Consider the following 18,950-nt stretch of genomic DNA (forward strand, 5'->3'; position numbering starts at 1 on the left):
TAGATTGAATCGCACACTCGAAGACTCCATCACAAGACATTCAAATCAAGTTAGAGAGTTACGGTGGAGACTTTCAGACTCTCAATCGGTTGCAGAGGAGTGTGAAGAGTTATCGAATTGGAGTAGATATTATTATGATCCCATTTGGACTCAGCAGTGGGATCCTCGGTCACGATCTGAAATTTTACTCCAACTCCTAAAATCCTGTCCGCGCCTCACGCATATTGATAGTGATCTTGATCCGCAATCTTCTATCCCTATCAGGACTCCAGAAATATTGTTTCCAAACCATCAGCTAAACGACGAAACCTCATCTGCTTATCCTCACACGTCAAATCTACTTCTTCGACCCATCTCTCAACTTACTTCACTAACTCACCTTTCACTAAATTCTCCAAGTGAGCGACCACCCTACACAGAAGCCTTCATAGTGGATATTCTCTTCAACCTTTCTCAACTTCAAAGTTTCTCTTGTTCAAGGATTGCTGCTACTCATACATCTTCTCAAGACAAACCACGAGCTAGCCAATCTCGCCAATCTCGCCAATCTCCGCTTGGCCTTCATCTTGCATCACTTCCTCATCTTGTTCAAATATCTTTTGACAATGTACAATGTTTGAATTCCAGTTGGAATTCCTGTGATTGGACAAGTTCATTGAAATCAGTATCATTGGTAGATTGCAATCAAGTCTCAATATCGGTCTTACATGAATTCATCAAACTTTTTAGCTCAACATTAACAACCCTTATATTTGATAACCTCTCTCTTCACAACTATAGGAACTCAAAATCAGACTTGCTCCTTGAAGGATTAACAGATCATCCGTTTGAATTACCCAGTCTGATCAACTTAGAAATCTCGAGCTATCCACTTATCCAAGTCTTGAGAGCTTTTCAACCTTCCAAAAACCTTGCCTGGATGTCATTGGGTGGCAATCTTTATCACACGCATCAAGATTTGAAAGATTTAATTGAAACCAATTGTTGGCCTAACCTGAAGAAGTTCGAGATTACACGTGACGCTTGTTTTCTTTCTCATACAGATATCGAAGGTTTAGAAGCCATGTGCCAGCAACATAAAATCAAGATGATATTCAATGGGGAAGTTCATGGTGAAGAGGAAGAGGAGGATGAACAGGACAACGAGGATGAGGATGAAGATCATTATCATGATCATTATGGCATGCCCACTCAACAACAAATTTTGGAGGAATTTTTTTATGGTGGTGATGATACGGATCCTGAACTGGAACAATATCATGATGATGGTCCATGTTGTCTTTCTTCTTGCTGTTAACACTGATCATGGTCAATATTATGCAATCTTCTTTCATATGTCTAACTCATTCAAACATATGCATGTAATTCAACAAAATGCATGAGAAGCCACATGTTCACCCTTCTCATGTCTGTCTTTGCTTGCTTCCATTTGAATGTATTTCTGAAATGGGTGAGTTGAGGAAGAGTACAGTATCACTTCAAACGATATTACTCTATTGGCAGGGGGAAGGGAAGAATGCATTTTTCCAAATCCCATGACTGGTCATATGTACATACTTAACTTTCCCCCTTGCTTAGCTACTAAGCGAGAATCGAGCTAGGAAGTCGTTTCTTAGAGTGATGTGATGTGGTGAACAAAGACGACCCATGGTTTGTTGATCAATCATAAAAAGCTCCAGGATGTATAACTTACGCTCGAATAAAAACTTGAAGAGGAAATCAAATCCATCAATAGGATCAACTAGCAAAACTGCCCGTTCAAAAATGACAACAACTTTAACTACGACTTCACCCAATCATGGAACTCCAGAATCTATGCCAATTGAAATCAAAAAAAAGATTGCTTACTCGGTTCATCATCCTTCAATTCAACAAAAACATCCGAAGAAAAAGCCTGGTTTATTTCTAAGTCAAGATGACATTGATGATGATGATTTCGGTGTTCGAGGCCTTCGGAGAATTTACCAAACAGGGCCCAGTCAGTGGATTTGCTTAACAATCTCACCAATCTGATACTATACACTTTCAATCAACCAATTTTTCATACCGGGCTAACAACACCACATATTTCTCAACTTCCAAAGGTCTTCCCTCGAAGGATATTCGATCACTTGCCTCTGTTGATCGTTCATTCTATGAGATATGCTGTACTTATCTTTTTGGGGTATGTAATTAATTGAAGTATGACTGTTTAGGTTATCTAATCTCTTATTTAAATCCTTTTTCATACTTGATCATATGATCTCATATACATTAGTAATTGTTCGTTATGATCTCATATGCTGTGTGTGCTGTGTTATGTCGTAATATGCTGTGACCATCTCATAGTGAGGATATCGGTATATATAGAACTAGTCTTTCGTCTACTTTGTACTTTTCTTCTTTACCGAATTTTCCTTTCACTTCGAGCAGGTTTGCTCTTTGCTCTTTCGGTCACTGAGATTAACATCTCTCTAGTTTTACTAACTAGCACATTACCTCCAGGTTATTATTGTTCTCTTTATTTGTTTGCTGCTCTTGTGGTGTTAATATAATTCTTACCGAATTTTCCTTTCACTTCGAGCAGGTTTGCTCTTTGCTCTTTCGGTCACTGAGATTAACATCTCTCTAGTTTTACTAACTAGCACATTACCTCCAGGTTTGCTCTTTGCTCTTTCGGTCACTGAGATTAACATCTCTCTAGTTTTACTAACTAGCACATTACCTCCAGCTTCATAACCAACTCGCAATTTAATTGATGTCTGTCATCATCATCACATCCTCGTGATTGAGTAACAAATGGTTTTGTCCCCATTCCAGGATTTCAATTTCAAAGGTTTCGAGGTAGATAGAGTTAACTTCACATTTGACAACATCATTAAAAAACATTTGGATCATGTTAAATGGATCAAGTGGAATGTTCCCAAACAGATGCCAAACTTATCTGTGGAACCGATCTCTCGACTTACTGGACTTACTCATCTCTGTTTAACATCATCTCCTATGGTCCTGGACAAACACTCTTACACCGAAAGATTTATAGTAGACCTGATCTCTAAACTTCCAAGACTCCAAAGTTTCACTTGTTCGGAGATTGTTGCTACTCATCCAAACCCTTGGGATGGTACAAAAGATGGTCCAGATTCTCACTCTCCACTTGGAATTCATCTCGCTTCACTCACTGATCTTACTGAATTAGAATTAGAAGAAGTACAATGTTTGGATGCAAGTTGGAATCAACATAAATGGAGTTGTTCATTGACGTCGTTATCATTAATAGATTGTGAACGGGTTTCAGCATCAGTCTTACATGGTCTTGTTAATCTTTTCAAATCGAGCTTAACAACACTTATATTTTATAACGTTGACCTTCATTATCGTCCTACTTTGAAATCACAATCAATTCTTGAAGACATCAAAAATGATAATTTTAAATTTGAGTTACCCGGACTGACCACCTTAGAAATCTCAAGCTGCTTACCACTTCAATTCTTGAAATCTTTTCGACATTCAAAAAATCTTTCATGGCTCTTAATAAGTGATAATACGTTTTACAAGAATCAAGATTTAGGAGACATCATTCAACTTCAACTTTGGCCTAATTTAAAGACATTTGAAATCAAAAACGGATCACCATTTCTTTCTTATAGAGAAGTTGAAGAACTCAAAGTTGTTTGTCAGCAACACACAATTGAACTGGTTGTTGATAGTTTTTTTTATTTTGATGAGTATGAAGTTCCTGATCCTTATTAGTGAGGGATGAAGATGAAGAGGATGATTATGTTGCTTTTGAGATGTTCAATTCAGAGAAAGAGTCATGGACAATGGCGAGGCATTGCATTTGGTCGATGGCTGGGATACTGTTTACATTGTATAGATTTGCTCCATGATGTTTCCCTTTTCAAATTGTCCTCCTCATGCAAAGACCATGACCTCGGGACATGGTGATGAACACTTCTTGAAGATGCTGTCTGAACATATGTAGACAGTTGGTAGGAAGAAACTTTTCAAAAGGTTCTCCGCAATGGTTGATTGTTGCGAAGGTAGGAAATGTGAAATTGCAACGCGCATCAGCGCGCATGATCGATCAAGTTGAAACTTGACCTGGCAGGACCTGGCCCCTGGGAAAACGCTTTCTATGTCGCCAGCTGATGCGCACGTAACACCGCAGCAAGATCCGCAGGGAAGTCGATATCAAATCGCGAAAGACGTATCGGTGTTCCCTAAAGCAGAAGGTCTACGTTCCTGCTGAGGTTTTCCGGCGGCTGCAAAGGAAGGAAACCATTCAAGGAGGACTTGGAGGAGACCTATCCCAAGTTCTTCCCTGAAGTCTACTTCAATTTATATCCTCAAGTTTTGCTTTCGTCCATTCGGTAGTTTGCATCTCGTAGCAGGCGACCATCTAAACCAGACTCACTCGATCGAACTCATCGGATTTGATTATCTAAACTTCAATTTGTACAAGGTGGCGATAATTTATGACCACAACAGGATCGATATCACAGAAACTCAGTCAAAACTAGAAGAAAAATGGTGTACGACTTACGATCGAAGAAACACGCGGCAGAGAAGTTAAATCCATCGATGGGCTCATCCAAACCTCTGCCTTCAGAGTCACTTTCAATGCCACCTTTGGACATCCCCAGCAATCTATCATCTATGCCAATCGAAATCTTAGAATTAGTAGTTTACTGGGTTTATAATCTTCCTTCAACTCGTCAGGAACCTCAAAAAAATCCAATATATCAAATGCATGAAGAACACAGGATTCGTACCTTTGACAAGAATTATCTTCGCCTTCGTCAAAAATTTCGGCAAAAGAGTGATAGTCAGTAAAATTGTTTAAAATGACCAATTGCAAACCATCTCACCATTCGCATTGACTGACCCACATATCTTCTCTCTTGTCAGGTCTTTCCTTGCTTGATGTTCGAGCACTTGCCTCAGTTAACCGTCTATTCTATCGATTGTGTTGTCCTTCTCTCTATGAGGTAAGTTTATGGTTTTTCACATAAATGTTGCCTTCTTCTCATGATTAAGTGACGGGTGGATTAACTTTTCATCCCCATTCCAGTCCATCAATTTAGAAGGTTGTCTGACCTCTGCAATGTATTCCGCATATATGGCGATCATCTCAAGGCATTCGGATCATATTAGAAGGATCTGGTGGAAAGCTTCCATGTCAGAAAAACAGGCACTGAGAATGTATTATGCACCAGCTCCTTTGTACCGAGATCCTAAAACCCAATTTAAAATCTTACTCAAAATCTTAAGATATTGTCCTCAGCTCGTCGATGCCGATTTGGTTCTTGATCAGGCACATTGGATTCTTACTGAAAGTTCCGATACACCTGATCCACTAAGCGATCTGTTGACTCCTGCGTCCCCTCAGGACGATTCCTCGACATCCCCTCAACATGATTCTACAACATTATCTGATGACGATTCCTCGACATCATCTGATGACAAATCTCCGACATCATCTGATGACGAATCTCCGACGTCATCTGATGACGAATCTGCGACATCATCTGATGGCGATGGTTTGACACTATCTAGTGATGATATCATTCAATTTGAACGCTTGCATTTCACACAACCTATCACCCAACTCCCTTCACTCACAAGCATCTCACTGGTTTCTCCTGGTGACCGACCGCCTTACGCAGAGCAATTCGTAGTAGACATCATCAAGAATCTGTCTCAACTCCAAAGTTTTACGTGTTCAAGGATTGATCATGTCTATCTCAAGCCTCGGTACATTGAAGAAGTCGTGCAGCCCTGTAGATCACCACTTGGCCTTCATCTTGCTTCACTTACTCATCTGGTTGAATTAGACTTGGACAACGCAGTTTGTTTCGACTTCACTTGGAATCATCTTGATTGGAAAAGCTCTTTGACAGATTTAGCCATAGTAGATTGTCCTCATGTCTCAGTCTTTGGTTTACATGGATTTGTTAAGCTTTTTGAATCAACCTTAACCACGCTTAAATTAGTTGGCGATCCTTATCATCACGATGGCCCTCTGAATTATGATCACATCCTTGAAGATTCATCAGGTTATAGGTTTCCATTCCAATTACCTAACCTGACCGAACTTACAATCGCAAACCACTTATCCATCAAATTCTTACGAGGTTTTCATCTTTCAAAAAACATTTCAATCATTTTATTAGGTAGAACTCCTGGTTACAAATATCAAGATTTGAAAGAATTAATACAAGTTCAATATTGGCCCAATCTGAAAAAGCTTCAGATTACCAATCATGCCCCTACCCATCTTCGTAGAAAGTTTGCCTTTTCTCGTAGAAAGATTTTAGACCTTGAAAACTTGTGTCAGGAGAATGGAATTGAAATGAATGTTATTCGTGTTAAGGATGATGATGAATATGATTATCCTTCTGATACTGATGACGATCAACTTTCAGATTTCGACAATGCTATCTTCGGGATGGAGTAATTATTGGACCATCAGCGTTTGTGGCGCTCAGATAGCTGATACTACATCTGATGGATGTTTGGATGGGGTATGATATGTATAATGGTTCAGATAATGGAGTTAGCTTTCATTGTCTTGATAATCAGTTGTAAGGTTGACATCATCCACACTCTGGAATGCAATTCAAATGCCGGTATAAGGAGTTGTGTAACATGTCAGGGTCAAGTTGGAGTTTTCCGCTTCATTTTTTGCATGGTTCAATTGACTTCATATCTTGTTGTTGAGAGAGAGAAGATGTCTATAGATGTACTGAGCTAAGGTATGCTACGGTCCACTTTGATCAGTGATATCACACCATGAACTAATTCGAATCCAGCTCCAGGACAAGGACTCATTCAATATGATAAAGGGCCTCCTTTTGTCTGCCTTTTTGAGTTGATCAAATTCCCTTATATTGTCAACAAGGTCAGGGGTGCCAAGCGACGGCACGCTTCCTGACGGAAATACCCATTCTTGATCTCCAGGGCGCGAAAGGTGCGATATGTGCGATGCACAGTACGGACGCCCCCGGGTGCCGCACCCTACTTGAATTTCATTCCATTACGTCAATAACAGACCAACATCAATTCTTTGCTGTTGACCATTTTGAATGCTGACCGCCAGACCAAATTCAATTGATAACTCATTCACCACCACTTTCATCATCAGCGCAACTTGCTCTCCAATCAAACCTGACGAGCAAATTACAAAGTCAAAGGATTTGAATCATGCCAGAGGCGAATGGTATTCGAGCGAGTCTAATTTGCGAAGGATCCCCTTTAACTGAGTATCCCTATTCATCGTCAGCGCCCTGCACGGCCTGGTGCGAATCGTCACCGGGCCAGACGTTTGTGGTCGAGCTCAACGGACCAATCGCGACGTCAGATTATTCGATCATGCTGTATTGTGATGGTGTCTTCATGAAGAGCTATGCAATCCCTTGTCATACTAGTCTTTCATCAACTTTTCAAGGTCTCTATCTGCCCGAAGATGGCACCAAGCTATTGCCCTTCACATTTGCAAACATTGAGCTTTGTGAAGAAGTGGACAGTCACCCGGACCAAATTGTCAAAAACCTTGGCACTGTGTCTGTGGAGCTTTTCTATTGTAACTTTGGTAATATTAGACCAAATACTAACACCAGTCTTCCAACCGTTGCTTCGACAATCAAATTTTCGGAACGGGATATGAGGACAAGTATGATCCCACATATCATCAGGTCAGCCACCCCTCCTACAGATTTTGACCATCAAGTAACCCTCTTCCGTCATTTGGAACTGGCTGACTCGAATCTTGATCGCAGCTTAGGAGAATCAACTACTGCCCCAAGACTGCGATCAACAGTCACTTGGGAGGTTCATCAGGTCGATCCCATACCCTGTCTGCGATTTGTTTGGCAGTACAGACCTCGTGGTAAGCTTGAAGTAACTTGACGGCTTAAGTTTATCATTTTATCATTCAAGGACTCAAATCTTGAGACCGATAAGTGTTGCTTTGCTTTGATCCTATAGACTTTTTAATCACCGCAGGCGTCATTCCGCGGGATGTCAGTGATCATCCAACTCCTCCAGTTACACATAAAAATAACGAAGCAAGATCAGTCCAGGTATCAGAACCCCGCGTAAAGGAGCGGTGCGGTATCAATGCAGGTGGTGACATGGTACCTGGACCTTCATCAAACACAAATCAATCCGAAGTCAAGCCTGAAGTCAAGCTACAGAAAAGTGGTAGCAAGCCAGTTGTGATTGATATACGCAATGACCAAGAAACATCTGTATTCTTTTCAAACCCTAACCTTCTTGCTGAGAACGAGGATGATGATCCCAGAAATTCATCATCCGAAAATTTTACTCAAGCTAGTAGCAGTTCAACCCATCAGATTCAAGTCAAACCTGTGAATATCAAGTTAAAGACAGCTGGTGGTGGGCAACCCAATCAAACAAAACGAGTCCAAGCCGAGACAGAAGTTGAAGAAAATGATCGCAAACGTGTCAAGTTGAAAATGAGATCTGCCACTCTATATGACTCGGATGAGACTTTGCAGGATGAAGACTCGCTTTGACATTTTCATCATTGCAGTCTAACACCTCTTTCATCAAAAGAAAGCATTGGACGAAGAATTATTCAAGATTTTTAAGATACGGAAAAGCCAGTACCATTTTGAATTTCGTTGACTTTCCAATTCATTTCAAACTCACCAGTGAATTGATTTCCTAGATTTTTTTTGTACTCGTCAACTTTTCGCCAGTCTCAGCAAGCTTTGCATTTCCTTCCTTGTACAATTATCAGTCCCAGTTAAACTACGCAGCAACGCTTCAAACCTTAAAGCCCGGATCAAGTGATCTCAATGCATTTTCTCTTCTTTCTTATCAGTCTGATTGTTCATATTCTACAAGGTTTGCATTTGTATGATCGTTTTTGAATTGTATTCCTTGCCCGAGTTTTTCAACATCTCCATGAAAATTCGATGGTGTCATCTTTTGTTTTGTTTGTTTTCAGCATTATATATCTCGCAGCAGATTCCAGACTTCCCCTATGGATGATTCCAAGGTGGACTAAAAATAGCTTTTGCCTTGATCCACATTGTTCATCGATTCGCGGCTCGTGGTGAGGTTGCCAGACCGCTGGACAGGGCAGAGGCCCTGGTCTCGTGAAATCAACCCCATGTGAGGGCAGGTGGTGAGCTCGGGGTATGCCTATGAAGCGTCATTGTTTGAGGACAATCCCCAGTGAAGGGCAATCCTAAGTCCCTCCACCCACCCCTTCCCCAGATTGGGAGTGTTATACAATACGGCGAAGGAATGACAGCGGGGTCAAAGAAGTAGAATGATTTCTTTCAGCAGAATGTATCATATCAGTTATCTACCAATTTTTTTGTGTAAAAATTGAGCAAGTTTTCTCAGTTGCTTAGGACATCATGACTCATTGGTGGCTTTTGTGATCATTGTTGTCACAACCAAAAACATGCAAATAAATACTATTGTTATTTTCTTTGCGTGGTTACAAGTGGCACTGAATTATTTTTATTGCTGCTGAGCAGGTGTTCTCATTTCCTTTAATATCTCATCATTTCTCACCCATCTGTGCTTGCCATTGGTAGTTTGACAAGACTTTTCTGCCAAAAAGTTTTGAGGATCCCTGGAGTGACACTCTTCCTTGCTTTGTAGAACAACAAACTTGACAAATGAACCAATCTACATCCAGATTAGGATCATATCAACCAAGGACTTGGCATAACTCTATATGAACAATGAGAAGACCACTGAGAAAACAATACGGGAATTGAAATGAGATGATTGAGTAAAGGAGAAACAATCCGTGAATCTTAAACCTCAAGATCTAGAACCGGAGGAAAAAGATTTAGGGTTCTGATAGTAGTACCAGCAAAGACATCCAATCACCGGAGAAAACATAGCCGACGTTACAGCAATTTCTCCACAAGTCAACGGGACGCGTCTTCTGTCGACTTTAGTACTCAAGGCCCCATCACAATAGCAACAACAAGTTGAATAAAGAAGATGGCCACGATCTTCTGAATCATATACTCTAATCTGTCCACAATACCCAGTGACATCACAGCATGATTTCCCAATCCGTTCATAAACGCCGTCACCCATATACTCGTAGTGTCCGCCCGCTCGCAGCCCATGTACTCCCTCTGCTACACGGCGCAGTTCCTCGTCACTGTATTCCTTACGGTCCATACGAGGTTGTGTAGGTGCTTGCATAACTGCCTCTTGCAATTCCTTTCGATCACGGAGGACTCGTCTCACCGCCATCTGCCCTCCTCTTCTATTGTATGACAGCTCATATGCTTGTCCTTGTTGGATTCTTTGGCGCATTTCTTCCAGACCTCGACTCCATTCAACCCCAGAAACCGTTGCAGACGAATCCGTCACAGCGGGAACATTCCACGAGGTTCCTGCCCCTGAATATCTTGTCAATCTAGAATGGACATGGCAAGCGAGGCTGACATATAATCCCAGAATAAGAGGCTTCATTTTTGATAGATCAAGAACACCTGAAGGAATCTTGCTGAAGAAACCAAGTGAGCTAATCGAGACTCTTTCCAAAGAACCGTGAAGGAAGCCTAAAGAAAGCAACTTACATTCAAGCTGCGTACTGGTAGAATTGAATTATAATCCTAATGACAAATCTCTCAAGAAAACGAGGGCTTGTTGAGATATCCTTGTCGATGGTAATATGGTCTGCTAGAGAGCTGCTTAACAATGGATTTTTTAGAATAGATATCACAGACAAGTTATTGACATTGTTTGCTTTTGCAAGTTGAGCGGAGATGTACGTACCCGACCTGGGTACTACGATTCTATCTCAATCACCAACCCAAGAATTTGAGCGCCAAAAATGCGCTTTTACTCAAGGGATCACTTGACAAAATGAGCCGTAACAAGCGAGGACAGAGCGATCGACCAGAGTTGAAGTACCAAAATCTCTGTCGCGAGTAGAGTAGGAATAGCTTTGTGGTTGTGCTAGTGCAGAAAGTTAGCTTACATAAGCTGATGGTAGAAACTGCGCAAGGGTATGAGAGGAATGTCTGACATCCTGGTTGTGGAACGATTCCACATAACGTTCTGCGCGATCTCGATCTCGTCTGCATTAACTTATTTTCGGAAGCAACAATATCTTATTCAATGTTGTCGCCAAATTGAACTCTCGGCCACATACCAGGGATCCCGGATTGTTTTGCAACCTATTGGGACACGTCTGGAGATCCCTGGGCGCTGGAACTTGTGGTGCTCGTGTCCTTCCATATCAAATCTTGGAGACATTACCTTTTATTGATTACGGGCTTACATAAAAGGTAATTCAAGCTGAACATTCCGAAGCAGTCTCAAAACGAGTTTTCCAATGCAATCGCATGGTTATCATTCAGGGTGCTTTCGCGTCGGCATCTTTCCAAAGGCCATCGCATCGGTATCTTTCCGATATCGTTTCGTCTTGTATCGATTTCAGGGAGTTTGCATCGAATTCTATTGCATCCTGATGGACCCCGTTGAGAGGTAACTACGCGTTGGTACATTTGACTGCCGCGTTGTCCCCCATCCTATTTTTGGAGAAACATCCTCACAGGATGTTTAGCGAGTTAGCGAGATCTCCACCCTCAGTGGCTGGGAGTTTACATCTCAATGCAATCCAGGATGAACAATCGGAAGCAGGCTCTCAACAAGCCTTCCGAGGGTTTTGGTCAAATGCCATTGAATGATTGTGCAATGTGAAGTGAGTGAGTTTGGGTGGTCACGTGATGTTAAGGTGGTGTAGCTCTACTAGAAATCCAAAAAACCATTCTTGGTAATTTGACCCTTGTTGACCATCTAAGACCATCTATGAAATGAATGCTGAGCCACCTCCCATCGTAATGAACCCCATCGGTCCCTTTTATCAATCCAAGTTATCATCCAACCAAATCTGACGAAAACATCACAAAACCAAAGAACTGTCATCATGCCACACGTGGACGGGATCCAAGCAAATCTCATTTCCAGTGGAATCCCTTTGATGGAATATCCTAACGTGTCGTCCGCGCCCAACAACGTGTTTTGCGAGTCACAACCCGGTCAAACTTTCGAGGTAGAGTTTTCAGGACCTGAGAGACCTTCGGATTGTGTAGTCCACCTCTACTGCGATGGCGTTTTCATGTCTGGCTATGCATTCCCTCGCCGTCGCCGTATCAAATCAACTTTTCGAGGGGTCTATCTACCGGGAGATGACGCAGCATTGTTGCCCTTCAAGTTTGCGAACGTCGAGCTTTGTGAAGAAGATGACAGTCACCCGGAACAAATCGTCAAAAACCTCGGCACTGTAGCTATTGAATTCTTTCACTGTACCTTGGGTCCACCCAAACCAAGTGGTAGGAGTACCATTCCATCCGTTGCATCAAACAACAAATTCTCTGAACGAAACAAGAAAGCTAGCATGATTCCACATACCATTGGGTCAGTTCTCCTGCTTATGCGTATATTTGAACTCACACTCATCTTTTATCGTTCAAACCTTTCTGACCGAATATCCACTCCAGTCTTGGGGAATCCCTTCCAGCTCCGACAAAGCGAAGCTCGATATCTCATGACCCTAGTCAGATAGATCCCACACCCTATGTACGATTTGTGTGGCAGTATAGGTCTCGTAGTAAGCTAGAATAACTCACTGGGTCTTATATTCCTACATGTTTCCTGAATCAAGCCTACAAACTGTTTGTTGATCTCCATTTTCTTCTTCAGGTATGTTGATCACTTCCGGCCTCATTCCTCGGCCCACCAGCCAACTTCTAGACATCCGAATATCAACACCACCTCCACTTACGCACCAAGATGACGAAGAGGCGCACAAAGAAACGAAGCCTGACATCAAGCCAAAGGCGAGCGGTACCAAGCCAGTGGTGATCGATCTTTGCGACGACAATGCAACATTTGCATTGTTTTCTAACAGTATCGAAAATCCAATTCTCCTCGACGATGACGAAGATGATGAGTCAATAATCCAATCATCTGTCAACCTCCTTCAAGCTAGTACTAGTAGCAGTACAACCCAACAAGTTGATAATAAACCTGTGAAGATTGAGATAGACACTGCTCCCAGTGGGCAACCTAATCGAATGAAGCGTCACCAGGCCGACACACAAGTTGAAGAGATTGATCAAAAACGTGTGAAGTTGGAAATAATATCTGAAGCTCTAAATGACTCGGACGCAACTATAGAGGATGAAAATTCAGTTTGATATTTGTCATCATTTCTGTCTACTGCATATCTCTTCTAATGAAGATCAAAATCAAACATCAAAATCAAGATCAGTATCAAATTCCAGGAGCAAGTAAAACAAAATCTCAAGATACGAAAGATTAATGATAATTTTGAATTTCATCAAGTTGAATGAAGTATTAATTCCAATCAGAAGTTTATTCAATTTTACTCACAAGAGTGGACCAAATTGACCAGGAATGTAAGTCTAGTTCACTATGACATCCTGTGGTAATTGGTTTCTTCAGAATCCTCAGTTTGTCATCATCGTCTTTTTGCACTTTCTCAAAACTTGTGAAGCTTTCAATGTGTTATATACGATTCTCAATGTCAGCCATGTACAGTGTAACGCTTCAAACCTCAAAACCTATAAGCTTATGTTTTGTATCCTTTTTATTTTATACCTCGTCTGATCAGGTCTACTTTGATCATTATGTTTTTGTCCAAGTAGTCTTAAGTGATAGCCCTATGTTTTCTTAAATTCTGTCTCATGTTTGGTCTCGTATGCAAAAGTTTAAAAATCGTGCAATATAGACTTTTGGGATTTTTTAGTGTTCAACAAGAAAACCAATTGCAGTCTTCGTCTTATCATTTGGATGATGACAATTTAAATATCAAATAGATTGATAACACCAAAGTCAACCAGACAAGCATAAGGATCTTGATCTCGTTATCAATTGACCCAACAAATCGAAAATGTAGTTATTATAATATGTAAAAACAAAGATCACAAGGTATCATAAATTAAGAGTAGAGTGACTATAAACAAGTATAATGATATATCACAACTAACAACGAACTCAAGTATTTATAAACAAACTATCAAATTGTTTTCCCAAAGATCAAAAGGTAAAACCCTTCAATTGAGTTCCTGATATTACAAACCCACACTATTTCTTCCTTTACATCCAATTATTCCTTCTAGCACCATTTCCATTTGGATGAAACCTGCCAATTCCGTTAGAGTTTCCTGCAACTTTTCTTAATCCATCCCATAATGGACTTTTCCTGACTTCCTCTTGATTTTCATTCTGATGTTCATTGATTTGTGTTTGAATTTGTTGATTTAATTGTCTTCTTCTATTTCGATTTCCAAAATTTTCTAGTGCTAATTCAATTTCACTTTCTGTACCACCTTCTGTACTTTCTTCTGATTCAGTTGAAATCTCTTCTTCTATCTTTCTTTCTTGTTCTATGATACGATCGATAGATTCAGATTCTGGAAGAGTGATATCACCTACAATCGTTCGATCGTCTTCGTCTTCTTCAGCTAGTTCTTCTGCTTCTTCTTCAACTAGTTCTTCTGATTCTTCTTCAACTAATTCTTCTGATTCTTGGTCTGGCGATTCTTGTGGATCCTCTTCCGGAGCTTCTGGTATGGTCTTCTCACTGAAAACTTCTTTAGTAAATCTGATTGTGTTTGTGGGAATATCACCGTCACTACTACTACCACTGCTACTCAACTCGAGTTGGTGATCATTTTGTATCCTTCCATTTGTCAAAGGATGATGATCATCTTTAAGTTTAGGAGATGGGAATTTAGGACTACCTCCTTGCCATCTACGTCCACCAGCAAATGCGACTGGACGAGTAAATCGACTGTGTAGAGACGCAGAAGAACAGCACAACACAAGGGGCAAGGATCAGCACAATCGACTGCAGAAAAAAATTGTAGAGCAACATTTACAAACCTAACAATTCGTGATGCCAAAATCGCCGTACATTTACTCCACCAAACTTTCCATGCTTCTCCAACAATCTTTCTACCATCCATATCTTCAGCTTGTCTTCTCATTTTACGTACAGGTACTAAAGTTCTCCAATGTGAAAAGGTGTTGGATTTGATTTGATGTCGATCAAATTCAATAGCAGGAAGTATCAGTGAATTTTGACGCCAAGTTGTGATTGATCTGCGTTTGGTCTGGATCACATTATTGGTTTTCACACTTAGTTCCTTGTAGAGTAAAATGTCATTCCAGCCGAAGGTACATGATGTGGATAAATAGAATCAGAAGCAGGATGAGTTGATATTCGATGATTATTCGCGTCAGAGCTCTCAGCCAGCTTTCTGGTTCATTACCATAGATCGTTATGGCATATGAGATGATGTTTGGTGTAAAACAAGAAAACTCACTTGAGACATTAAATCTCTCTGCACATAGGCATCAATCCATCGTTCCCAAAAATTCCGAATAGTAGCTTGACGTTGTTCGTCAAGCCAATTTTCCAATTGTTCTTTTCGTAACTTTGAATCCATGGCTTTCACCCTCCAAAACTCAAGCATCGCATCTCTTTGTTCTACGTAAACATAATCTATAGTCAATAAGAAAGGACAGATCCGGGAGAGCTGATCAACAAGTACTCACCAATTCTTTGGATTTCTGCGAATCCTTTGGCTAGATCTCCAAGCCGTTGGATTTCTTTGAATTTTGCTACCCATATATCAAACCGTGAGCTAATTTGTTTGTATCGGATCAAATACCAAATACGTCAGTCATGATGGAATCTTGCAGAAACACCGAGTTGAGTTGATCTGATCATGCTTACCTCAGTAGATCGACTGCAAATTCCCTTGCAACTTGTATCAGCTGACCACGTAATCGTACCACTTTCGACACCCATATCGACATCACGAAAGTTTTATGGTGCTAAAAAATGACAAATTATCAGACATCATAGGTAGAATACCGCGGGACATCAATGAAAGGATCATTACCCGATCCAATTTCAGCTGAAAGTTTGCAATTAGAGTTTTCTCCCATCTTTGCCTTCGCATTTTTCTCGTCCATTCTATTCAAAGATCAAATATGTCAGAAGAAGTAAACCAGAATCCTTATCTTTTGCTGATGAGATATTGAAGGAATGAAAAGAGCGTACCCTCAAATGTATCTTTCATCGTCACCACCTTGCGTCGCTTGACCCATTTAAGGATCTTTCCTCTTCGGTAACGTTTCAACCAAATACCTAGGAACCGTTCGCTTAAGAGCGTATCACGAGTCATGGCCGCCTTTTTCTGTCTATCACACTGCCGTCTGACATTTGTTTGCCATTGATCGAGACAGAGCTTCCGAAGTTTTGATTGGTGATGTCGATTCGCCAGTGGAAGAAGGGTTTGTTGATAGTGCAGGAAACGTAGATGCCATTGTCGAATGATCAAAGACTGTTGACGTCGTTGAAGCTTTTGTTCCAAGACTTGTCCAGCACCTGTTCATTGAAAATCAGTCCGCTTGAGATTTATACCTGATCAAGTTTGAATTATAAACACTAATTTCAAACGGTGATAGTATACACATACCTTGAAGTACAAATCGAACGCAATGAAGTTTACGACTCCAGCAATCCATCGTATTCCTTGACACCCTTGAGGATTGTATTCGTCTGAGCAGTGCACCTCTTTCTATGATCATCCATCGATTCATCATTCTACTCAATAAATTCTCATCCCTAATTAAAATGATACGATTCGCTCGCTTCTCAAGCCGCTAAGACAATACCACTAGAAAAGTCAGTCAGGTCGTGTAAACGGCTACGAGCTCGAAGCTACCAGAGCAGTACATCCCATTGGAAAAAAACAGATCAGGTAAATGTCTCTCACATTCAATTTAGAGAGATGCCGCCTCCATGCTGTCAACCATCTCTGTCCCGTAGAGTTTTGTGAGAATTGTCTAGATTGTCGATCCCAAAGGCTGAATCGAGTAGTTCAGATCAGCGACAGAGATACCTCGACTTTTCATTCTTGGATCTAGCAGACTATCACTCACGCCATCTGATGCCATTTACGCATAAAACCAGTCAAAAGTCGTGATTCATGACGACAGACCAAAGTCCGCTCCTGAATTTTCCACTGGGTCCTCGCTCGCCATCGTGCAATCTGCCGCCTTGTCTCAGCTTTAGTTTTGATATCTATCAGGAATGCATCGGCTAAGTTGCTAGCACGACGAAGTTTTGAGACGCGAGCTAGCCAGTGAGTAAGTGCTTGATGTCTGAGTAGATCAGCCCGAGTACGTTCCGCTCGCGCGGCTCGTGCTTTCAGCCACCATAGCTGAAAAGATCCGTTCGAAATTAAGTTAGTCAGGTATTAAAATTAACACGCGTCTGAATAAGGCAGTGGGACCTACGGCTATTGCTTCACCAACCCATTTTTGCTGCTGATGTTGGAGGTGATCAGCAGCAAGTTGGGCAAGATACTGTTTCCACCGTTTATGTCGACTTTCCTCTGTTGCCTCACGCCATTTTGTAAGCGTAGCAAATTTCATCCTTGAGTTCCATATTAAGTATGTGTATAGAAGACAAATCAGTTTCTATTGATGAAGGAAAGACGCGTAAATGCACCTTACCTAGTTCGAGCTACACCTTCTACCATCCTTACTTCTCGTCGCCTTTTACCTACTTTTGCACGCCATCTTCTCCACATCCTTCCAGAGACAAGCAGGGTATGTGCACGTTCCACTTCAGTCAAAGTGAGTGTGAACCGGCGGGTACGAAGGCTCCATAGATGAAGTGTCCGAATTCGAAGATGTTCTGAACGAAATTGATCGGAAAGCGCGTCAAGAGGATCTAGAAGTTTAGAACTCGGAGATGATCGGGATTGGAACCGGTCAATTACGTTGGGAGTTGATTGAATTGATGGTCGTGGTTGGAACCGGTCAATTACATTGGGAGTTGATTGAATTGGAAAAAGCGATCCTCTCCGTAATGAGGGAGATGAAATGAGAGGTGATCGAGTAGGCGCGATGATGGTAGTGGTGCCCTCTTCTTCTTGATCGGAATGCTCCGTTCCATTGGGTTGACTAGGCGCGATTGAACTGAATGATCCCTCTGGTAGTTCACTTTCTTCAAACAAGCCTTGATCTACACAAACGCGAGACCATTTTTCACTCCAATCTGTACCGGAAACAAGACTGAGTTTGAGTAAAAGTGAATAAAACCGATCATCCAGACGTGGGTCAAGTTGATGAAGTGCCAAAACACGCTGATATGGATCCAGGAGAGCACTGAAGATACTAGAACCCGGTGGTGCTTGCAAGATGATCTCGTTTAAGATTTCAGCATCTCTTGGTGATACAATTGGAAAGGATGGTCTTGAACTTGAAGCTGATGATGAAGCTGATGAATTAATTGAAAAACTAAAAACCATGTTCTCTTCCTCAGAAATGTTGAAGTGGTCAACAGTCAGTCAAGTACAACAACATTTGGTCAACTGTCAACACACAGATACATATGTACACAGATATATGCGGGTCACGAGTTTCGCAAAGTCCGCAGCATCCAGATAACACTCAAAATTCTCAATTCTGTATTTGGAAAGACGTGTCTCCTTGGATCATATGTACCCAGAAGCACACAGCTCAACCAAAGCTAGCATGCAGTTGATCTTATGCAAAAGGAATATGTATTCTTATTATTTGTATGCGCTGATTTACTTGATCAATTTCCAGCCTTGCCCCACAGAGATCCATATACCTGATACTACACAAAACCCAACCCAACCTTTATGGGGCTTGGAAGGAACATCTGTTAGCATATTTCAGCATACCTTGGTTCCATGCTTTTTATGTCTCCATCACCAGTAATGGTGGGTGCGCAAAGGATTCAGGGAGTCCTCTTTGTTAGCTTGACCAAACTCTCATAACCCCTTGGGAAGAGTATTGAAAATTCTCTATTTGTTAGAGTCAGTACATATGTAGATAGGATATTCAGGGCGTAATCAAAATCACCACAGGTTGTTTTCCTTTCC

General features: G+C 41.2%; 6 protein-coding genes across 6 annotated transcripts; 4 read left to right on the top strand and 2 right to left on the bottom strand.

Moving 5' to 3' along the window:
* Positions 1 to 2,556: 2,556 nt before the first annotated feature.
* MELLADRAFT_71407 (uncharacterized protein) lies at positions 2,557 to 4,066 on the top strand (the record flags this gene model as incomplete). Its single annotated transcript, XM_007407985.1, has 1 exon — positions 2,557 to 4,066. One exon carries the CDS (start codon positions 2,779 to 2,781, stop codon positions 3,730 to 3,732), a length of 954 nt encoding a protein of 317 aa, XP_007408047.1.
* Positions 4,067 to 4,509: 443 nt separating this feature from the next.
* MELLADRAFT_84639 (uncharacterized protein) lies at positions 4,510 to 6,439 on the top strand (the record flags this gene model as incomplete). Its single annotated transcript, XM_007407986.1, has 3 exons — positions 4,510 to 4,807; positions 4,891 to 4,970; positions 5,054 to 6,439. The coding sequence occupies 3 exons, from the start codon at positions 4,510 to 4,512 to the stop codon at positions 6,437 to 6,439; spliced, it is 1,764 nt and encodes a 587-aa protein (XP_007408048.1).
* A 746-nt stretch (positions 6,440 to 7,185) lies between these two features.
* MELLADRAFT_61748 (uncharacterized protein) lies at positions 7,186 to 8,519 on the top strand (the record flags this gene model as incomplete). The annotated part of the gene is made up of 2 exons (XM_007407987.1): positions 7,186 to 7,870; positions 7,969 to 8,519. 2 exons carry the CDS (start codon positions 7,186 to 7,188, stop codon positions 8,517 to 8,519), a joined length of 1,236 nt encoding a protein of 411 aa, XP_007408049.1.
* Positions 8,520 to 9,789: 1,270 nt separating this feature from the next.
* Positions 9,790 to 10,458, bottom strand: MELLADRAFT_104858 (uncharacterized protein; the record flags this gene model as incomplete). The annotated part of the gene is made up of 1 exon (XM_007408200.1): positions 9,790 to 10,458. The coding sequence occupies one exon, from the start codon at positions 10,456 to 10,458 to the stop codon at positions 9,790 to 9,792; it is 669 nt and encodes a 222-aa protein (XP_007408262.1).
* A 1,462-nt stretch (positions 10,459 to 11,920) lies between these two features.
* On the top strand, positions 11,921 to 13,193 carry MELLADRAFT_61749 (uncharacterized protein; the record flags this gene model as incomplete). Its single annotated transcript, XM_007407988.1, has 3 exons — positions 11,921 to 12,411; positions 12,495 to 12,604; positions 12,697 to 13,193. 3 exons carry the CDS (start codon positions 11,921 to 11,923, stop codon positions 13,191 to 13,193), a joined length of 1,098 nt encoding a protein of 365 aa, XP_007408050.1.
* A 922-nt stretch (positions 13,194 to 14,115) lies between these two features.
* On the bottom strand, positions 14,116 to 18,350 carry MELLADRAFT_84642 (uncharacterized protein; the record flags this gene model as incomplete). The annotated part of the gene is made up of 12 exons (XM_007408199.1): positions 14,116 to 14,812; positions 14,905 to 15,167; positions 15,348 to 15,526; positions 15,580 to 15,668; positions 15,761 to 15,861; positions 15,930 to 16,003; positions 16,091 to 16,417; positions 16,509 to 16,695; positions 16,809 to 16,899; positions 16,975 to 17,255; positions 17,332 to 17,470; positions 17,551 to 18,350. 12 exons carry the CDS (start codon positions 18,348 to 18,350, stop codon positions 14,116 to 14,118), a joined length of 3,228 nt encoding a protein of 1,075 aa, XP_007408261.1.
* Positions 18,351 to 18,950: the final 600 nt, after the last annotated feature.

This window comes from Melampsora larici-populina (assembly GCF_000204055.1).
Source record: "Melampsora larici-populina 98AG31 unplaced genomic scaffold MELLAscaffold_11, whole genome shotgun sequence".
NCBI lineage: Eukaryota > Fungi > Basidiomycota > Pucciniomycetes > Pucciniales > Melampsoraceae > Melampsora > Melampsora laricis-populina.